This window comes from Macadamia integrifolia, chromosome 4, assembly GCF_013358625.1.
Source record: "Macadamia integrifolia cultivar HAES 741 chromosome 4, SCU_Mint_v3, whole genome shotgun sequence".
NCBI lineage: Eukaryota > Viridiplantae > Streptophyta > Magnoliopsida > Proteales > Proteaceae > Macadamia > Macadamia integrifolia.
Genome location: NC_056560.1, coordinates 8,369,069 through 8,377,382, shown reverse-complemented (window position 1 = coordinate 8,377,382; position 8,314 = coordinate 8,369,069). Strand labels below are relative to the sequence as shown.

General features: G+C 38.6%; 2 protein-coding genes across 2 annotated transcripts; one reads left to right on the top strand and one right to left on the bottom strand.

Annotated features, from left to right (window-relative positions):
• Positions 1-1,105: 1,105 nt before the first annotated feature.
• On the top strand, positions 1,106-4,004 carry LOC122076033 (carbonic anhydrase 2-like). Its single transcript, XM_042641311.1, has 9 exons — positions 1,106-1,259; positions 1,919-2,014; positions 2,151-2,297; positions 2,399-2,447; positions 2,591-2,707; positions 3,086-3,139; positions 3,248-3,327; positions 3,404-3,509; positions 3,627-4,004. The coding sequence occupies exons 2-9, from the start codon at positions 1,962-1,964 to the stop codon at positions 3,789-3,791; spliced, it is 771 nt and encodes a 256-aa protein (XP_042497245.1). The 5' UTR covers positions 1,106-1,259; positions 1,919-1,961; the 3' UTR covers positions 3,792-4,004.
• A 2,423-nt stretch (positions 4,005-6,427) lies between these two features.
• Positions 6,428-8,011, bottom strand: LOC122076027 (transcription factor WER-like). The gene is made up of 3 exons (XM_042641299.1): positions 7,730-8,011; positions 7,490-7,619; positions 6,428-7,310 (listed from the first exon to the last, which is right to left on the bottom strand). The coding sequence occupies exons 1-3, from the start codon at positions 7,845-7,847 to the stop codon at positions 6,890-6,892; spliced, it is 669 nt and encodes a 222-aa protein (XP_042497233.1). The 5' UTR covers positions 7,848-8,011; the 3' UTR covers positions 6,428-6,889.
• Between the last annotated feature and the right edge of the window lie 303 nt (positions 8,012-8,314).

Genomic DNA, 8,314 nt, shown 5'->3' with positions numbered 1-8,314 from the left:
TTAATTAATTAATAAAGGTTTTCTTAGTGTTGAGATTCAAAAACCAGATAATATTTGGGTTAAAAAAATTCATAATTAATTTCCAATATTTAGAGGTGTGTTCAAATATGCTAGTGAGTTAAATATTAAAATTCTATTTTTCATGATCCCTCTCCCCATTCACCCCTGTTAAGAAAAATCCACAACTATTTTTTTATGTGGTCCCTTGGATGGTGTTGCTTGCCCAACTACAAGTCTAACCTGTAAGGACTTTGTATTGTTGATCTTGGATCAAATTCATCTTTATCTTTTCTTTCTAATCTTTCAATCACATTTCTCAAAATTAAATAAGGAAAAAAATAAGCTTAAAAGGTAGTGTAGTCTCTCTATCGAGACACAGTGAATATAAAATGATCGTCCAATCTCTCATGAAATACAAAAATCCGCTCTTATTGATACTTCTACTAGTACTCCCATTGGCCACTGTGTTAGTGAAAGAGTCATGCTTCCATTTAAAGAATCATATCCCTTAAAATAAATAAATAAATAAATAAAACCCTAGTTGACAATGCCTTGTCAAAAAAGTCTGCTAAACTCATAGGAAATTTGGATTGTTAATGTTGTAATATGTATACAAGTCCACACTCCAGCCTCTCTTGAGTGGCTCTAGGTTAAATTGAACGTTTATCTTGAGGGGTGGGTAAAATTTCATTTTCTTTCCTCATTGAAGTTAAGATTAGATCATTCCAAATTTGTACTATAGAGAGAAAGTGATACCTATCATTGCACGAAGCCATGAATGCATGAATAGGTTACAACCACTTTGTAACCTACCTAAGTGACAAAAAGCCACGGATGCATGAATCACCACAATAATATCCTTTTGGTTGGGTGTCTTCTTCAACTTTGGTTACAGTACATTTATATAATGTCCTATACCTACCTTCCTTTCTCTATGTGTATATATATATAACCACTAGTATTCACCCATGAAAAACGTTATTAACGCTTCACCACCACGTGATAGTCATCAATCACATTTCTGCCACGTGTCATCCATAGAGAGGTCTTTTTTGTGATTTTTATTACTTAACCACGATTCAGTTAATCTAACCATGGTTAGAGTTTTAATTGTGTAGTTTGCTTGTGGTCTGAGGTCTCCTATAAATATTAGTGCCCTTTCAAGGCTTTCCATCATTGTATTCTTTCAGATTTTCTGTGTGGTGATCCCAAAGTCTGTTTTGATTTTCATTAGGTCATTTGAAACTTTGTTTTCTAAGGTAGTATTTTTCATCCCTTACACTAAATTTTCTGCCATTTTCTCCCAGAATTTTCTTACATGCAGCCCAGGTTTTCTCATCTTTCTTGGGAGAGAAAAAGAAAAAAAAGAAATAGTTCCCTTAAGTAAGAAATGTGGGGATAAGTTTTTCTTTGCCTTTTTTACATTCTGACAATATGAATTTTATATCGACACCCTTTTTCTCTCTAACCATGTGGATCGCTGATTGACGAAACCATTTTCTGTGTTATGAACTTATGATTGGTGTGATATGAGATATTTCTCCCACATGAGTGGTGTTGGAAACCTTTGCTTTCAATTTTTCCTTTTTTTTTTAGAAAAAAAGGAATCTATTTGGGGCATGGTTTCTACGCCAAGACACATGCCTGTATGAAATGATTGATCCACCCTTATGATAAAAATCCTACTCCTGTTGATACCACTATGAATGCTCTTATTGACCTTGAATTGGGCAGGAACCATGCTCCTAGAAAGAAAACTCTCTCCCTCTCCCTTTCTCCCCCTTCGCCCCCAAAAAAAAAATTAATAAAATAAAATAAAATTAATACCTTACTTTCAAGCTTTTTCCATACCTCTATTGGCTGATTTCTGAAATGATAAGAACACTAACACCCATCTATTAATATTGTGAGATGATAGATTATCTTGTCTTGAGAGATCGGTAGTAGAAAAAAATAAAGAGATGGCAAGGGATTCATACGAGGCAGCCATTGCAGGACTGAAGAAGCTCCTCAGGTAAATTGAAGTATCATGTATGGTAATTGAACATAAGCAGTGGATCAATAATTAGCATTTTAATTAGTTTATTGATCATTAGCTTATTAATGGGTTTGATTTCCATATATATGTTGTTGGGTTCGATCGGTTGCAGTGAGGAAGAGGGGTTAGAGGAGGCTGCGGCGGCCAAAATTGAGCAGATAACGGCGGAGTTGGGAGCTACCAATGGGCGGTGGTCAATTGGAGATGCTATCGACCATATCCGCAAAGGCTTCCATTACTTCAAGACAGAGAAATTTGAGTAAGTATTTTCTTTCATCCATGGTTAAAAGAAAAAAAAGGAAAAAAAAAGAAAAAAAAATAAATAAAAGTTTTTTTATTCTTGTGTTTGTGTTTTTGCAGCAAAGATCGTGATTTGTACGAGGCGCTTGCGAAAAAGCAGGAGCCAAAGGTGATTCTTGAACCAAAAACTGTTCCAAAACCTTCAGGCCTCAATGATAATAAATTTTTATAATTTTTTTTAAACAATTTTTTGAATTTACAACAATAGTGTTTATTATCCTTTCTAATTTTTATTTTTTTTTGGGAGACCAGTTTTTAGTGTTTGCATGCTCCGACTCTCGCGTGAGCCCCTCACATGTCCTCGATTTCCAGCCGGGAGACGCTTTTATGGTCCGAAACATCGCTAACTTGGTCCCCTCATATGACAAGGTTCCCTTGAAATCCCTCTCTTGCTTTCATATATTTATAGCATCCATAGAAGCATCATAATATGGACACCAATTTGGGTACCCAGATCCTCTCAAGCATATGTGCCAGACGCTCCAACACGTGGGCATACACCCCAAGTGTCTTCCAGGCATCCGATGTGCGTTGGAGGAGTTGGCGCATTTGAGAGGATTTCGTTCCTTCCCTCTACCCTTATTGTACAAAGTCCGAAATGCCCTTAACATTATTCCAAGAGTTCCATCAAACCACAAGAAAACTTAGAAATTAAGAGATTCTCTCTTCATCGTGGGTGAAGGAAAAATCATTGAACTTAATTTAACGATTTACATATGTATGTATAATGTTATTTTGTTTATGCAGCTTCGATACTCTGGAACTGGGGCAGCCATCGAATATGCGGTTTCGAGTCTCAATGTGAGATTGATTACTTCTCCTTTCTTTTTCCTCTTATTTTCACTCTTTAATACAAATTTTATGAACCTTAATATGTCCCTATAAAAATAAAATGGAAAATAATCACAGGTGAAGAATATCCTTGTCATTGGGCATAGCAAGTGTGGAGGAATCAGGGGCCTCATGGAACTTCCACCAAGACCCCCAATGTGAACATTTAATCTCTCTCTTGCAACTTCATTTTTTCAATCTCTATGTACATGGTTTAAGCTCTCTATGGTGCAGCAACTTCGTCGAAGAATGGGTGACAATTGGTATACCTGCAAGAGACAAGGTGATAGCAAAGTACGGCGATTTGGATTTCGACACACAATGTTATCACTGTGAAAAAGTAAATATTACAATTTCTTTCACCTAATTAAAACTATTAATTTATTTCAAAATTTGAAAGCCAACAAACACGATTCATATTTTTAACTTCGGGGATAAACTGTGAAATGAAACGCAGGAGGCAGTGAACCTATCATTGATGAACCTACTGAGCTATCCATTCGTGGTAGAAGGGGTGAAGAACAAAACCCTAACATTGATGGGGGGATACTATAATTTTGTGGAGGGAACGTTTGATCTATGGGGTTTGGACCTCACCCTCCTTCCCACCATTCCCATATGACCGCCTAGCCGACGACGACTGTGCCGGCGCCACACCATGTCCAGCATCAGCACTACCTGATTCTTCATCTTCTTCATAGTACAAAATGCTAAGTTATGTTTCCTTATTAGTGATCATCAATCTCCAATTCTCTAGCAATAATGTATCAAGAATATAATGTGTATTAGAAAAGAATAAGATGTAATAAAAGGGTAAGATGTGATGGTTCTATTAGAGAGTCTTCTTATCAAGATTTCAGATCACTTTATTACCATTAGGGATATAGAGCTATGGCTGTTTTTTTCCCTGTTATCATTCTTTTGAAATACTACCTGCATCTATCTTTGTAAAGCTCTACTGTATTCTACTTCACAATCTGTGGGCATAATGATAATGGGCTCTACAATAAACTTCAGGCCCGTATGATTTAGTTTTTAGAAATGTGTTTTCCCTTTTTTGGTATTTGAAAACGAGAAAATCAAAAAACCCCAAAACTCGTTTGATTTTTCTGTTTCTAGAAATAAGTGAGAGGGACAAAAATTGTGAAAAAACCCAATATTTCACTCGACCTACCCTAACCCCAACCCATTGTTGATACTTCTCACTATCCAAAAGTGGCGACTCCAACCTAGTTGTGCAAAGCTCACAGTTCCGGATTGCCTTCATCCTTCTGAAGCTCATCTCCACGAAGCATACCAGCAACTCTAACGCCGTGCCTTCACTCATGAGCTACATACCTGCAATGTCGTGCCTTCACTTGTGTCTTGAACCCAACTACACAGTTGAAAACATTTCGGGAAATAGAAAAATCAAACACTTTTTTTCAATTCCAAAAATTGTTTCTTAGCACAAAAATAGAAGAAAAAAAAAATGTTTCTATTATTTCCAGACACAGAAACAGCAGAAACAAAATCAAACGGCCTGAAATTTGGGCCGAGTTTCTTTGCACCCACAGCGAATGGGAATCGGTCCATTTGTGAGATCAGGGGCACATGAATAGGATCCGAGAGTGGTAGGGTCTTTTTACCTTAGGATTCAACCTCACAGCCGTCAAGGAAAACTTTGTCCTAAAATACCTTTTACTTTTGGACCAAACAGGCTACAAAACTGTCGACGGGTGTCAGTTTCAATCCAGAGGTTCAAATAACTCTCGGAACCCCTCCCCAACCCCAAATTGGGCCTGATAAACCGGTCCTGGAGGCCTATTACAGGCTTACAGGGCCTTAGGGTTCACATAAATATAAAGGCGTTTCAACTTTTTGACGGTGCAATTACACATGGAAACGGATATTGAGAGTGGAAAAGGGTTGGAAAGAAAACGAGGTCCATATGTATCATATGAGTAGATATGGACCATTAAGCAGCCCCTGGGCCCAGTAGGGCCTTGATCTCTTGGGCTTTGGAGAATTAAAGGTGGATCCCAGTTTCGCCAAGTCCCTATAACCCTATTCATGTCTGAGATGAGTCGCTATATGTTTTGCTGTTGGTCTTCCTGTGCTTATATTCTTGCCCACTAGTAGCTTTTTGTATTTTTTCTGACACATAAAAACCCTTTTCACTTCTGGAATCTAGCCCAATAGCCCAGAGAGAGAAAGAGAATTTACTGAAACTTTCCTTTTTGACAGCTTTCAAAAAGAAAGTAGAGACATAAAAAACATCCCCTCTCTCTCTCTGAAATCATCTTCTGTTAGTTAAAAAAAAAAAAAAAAAAAAAGAAGAAGAAGAAGAAAAGAAAAGAAAAGAGATGCAGGTGATGATATCCAAAGAAGGATGAGTAGTGGGCCTGGTTCTCAAGCCCATGTCTTGGTCTTCAATTTGAGTAAAAAGTGTTCCTTGTTCAAACCTGTTTCAGTTGATCATGAAACAATTATTTTTTGGGTAATTTACAACGCCACCCCTTGGAGAATGCCAATATTAGAGGGACACCCCCTCTCTTTCACCAAATTAGACTCGGACCCCCTACCGTCAGTTAACGTTATATGATGCTTTGAAATGACGTTTTTGCCCTTATGAGTAAAAACTAATAAATTAGACATTTTTCTGCCGTAGTCGCTGGAGGGGGTTCGCTGCCGTAGTCGCCGTCGTCGCCGTCGTCGAAAGAGTGTTCGCAGTCGCCGATCTGCAAGCCTACCCGTTCTTCTTCTCAACTCATTGAGGCTGACTTGGGAATAGAACCATTAAGGGCAATTTTGGTACTCCATTATTTTGAAGGGCAAAATGGACTTTAGAAAAAATATTAACTGCTGATGTCAGCATTCTTGGTATATTATGTAACGTTGACTGACGGTAGGGGGTCTAAGTCCAATTTGGTGAAAGAGAGGGGGTGTCCTTCTAATATTGGCATTCTCCAGGGGGTGGCGTTGTAAATTACCCTTATTTTTTTTGGGGGGATAATATTAACCAGGAAACATCATTTCCCAGTTGATCAATCCTTTAATTAGGGTTGTTTTAACCTCTCAAAATAATAACTGAAGATGTCCCTAGTTTATATGAAGCGTACCTGTACTGACCCATCAAACGATTGAATGCACCTTTTGCAGTACCATCACGTTGGAGAGAGAAATGGTGTACCACCGGCATTACGTGGCAGTGCATACATTTTTCGAATACACAAGAAATGACAATATTTACCCTCGTTGAAAAAAGTTGCGATATACTTGAAGGACAAAAAAATAAGATTACAAATTATTTAATAACTTGAGTGTCAATAACAAAATCTCTTAATACATCATAGGATTGACCAGCACAAATAAAACAAAGCATTAAAACACTACAAAGAGTAGATGGACTAATTTTTCATTTCTTCTAGTCTCTCCAGCGGATCAGTCCCATATGGATAAGAAGGGTGACAGCCCACACAATGAGCTCTTATTGTTCTTCGAGCAACGCCCTCTTCCTGTTTTCAAGAGAGTGTATTTCGTTTCGGAGAAAAAGCATACGATCTCGTATCCGTGTAGGGCTTCAAATGCACATTGTAAGATATTGAAAGGATATTTAGGAGAATATACTAAATCCTATAAGAATTTGTGAACCCTAAGATGATGTGGTGAGCATTTCCGCGGTATTATGGAAAACTTTCTTGTTGCCTCATCATAAGCAAAGCTTGGGAAAATTGTAAGTTATAATTCGGGCCAATCCATATCTAACGGATATCCACCTAGAAGTTCAGAAAGGGTAGGGGTAATGTTCTGGTTTAAATCATCATTACACAACCAGAAGGAACCCACAAAACAGTCACTTGTCTCGGGTTCAGGTGTACCCGACCCACTGCCAACAGTCCCCTGAGAGCCTTCATTGGCTTGGTATATGATGTCTCCCTTGGCACTACTGTCACAAATCCGGGTCTTTAAACTCTGATCCGATGGGTGCCCGAGAGTCTCCACTTCCTCTCTACATTCTCTTGAGACTTCTGTTTCTGAGCAGACTCTAAAGTTGCTGTTTTTCTTCTTGATCCCCAGCTTCTTGCTCAAATTATTGTTCCAATGGTTCTTCACTTGGTTGTCTGTTCGACCCGGAACCCGACCCGCAATTAGTGACCACCTTAAGAAAATGGACAAGACTTGAAGTGACCATCACTCAAAAGCAAGAAAATGGACAAAACTCCAGTAAGGACACCAAGAAAAGCCATGAAACCTCAATCAAACACCAATTTTTGAAAAACAAAATAAGAAATTTTGAATCAAAGAAGAGGATGAGGGAAAAGAAAATGGATTGGTAACCTGTTTCCAAGGAGATTATGGAGTCTGACGATAAGGTCATCTTCTTCCTCTGAGAAATCTCCTTTTTTCACATTGGGGCTAAGGTAATTCATCCATCTTAACCTGCAACTCTTTCCACTTCTCTTCAAACCTGTCTCAGCAAACCAGGTGTCATCAACAAAAGCATTAGAAACAAAACCCATGTCACCCACTCTGAAAATCTTTATCTGGGAACAGAATTAAAGTCTGGTACTGCCTCACCTGTCACCTTAGCTATGCGATTCCACCTCCCTTTCCCATGCACCCCTATGTAATCTATCAGAATCTTGTCTTCCTCCACTGCCCACAGACCTTTCTTGTAGTGGTTCCCTTGTTCCATTTGCAGACTTTATATAACTTGGATGGAAGAATGGACTGTTGAGAGAGAGAGAGAGAGAGAGAGAGAGAGCTTCAGCCTTCAATGTAGGTTCATGTGAAGTCCATTGATGTGTTTATATAATCTGAATCTCTAGTATAGTACTGCTAGTGTAGAGAAGAGGGTTTTTGTGTGTGTGGGTAAAATTTGATTTGATGATGAGAGAGAATAGGATGAGGATCTATAGGCCAGGTGGAGGACATCAATGCTAGATCAGTATTGTGTGGTAGATCCAAAACATTTCCTTTATTTAATATGTGGGTCCAATCCCATCTAATCCCCTCTGAACTTTGGTCCCCCCCCCCCCCCCCCCTCCTCCATCCCCCAGCCTTCTTCTTCCATTGACGAGCTGTGTTTGGACTATTTTTGGATGCAGTTTTCAACTCAAGCTGTCACTTGTGGATTATAGTGAAGATCTATGAACCCATACA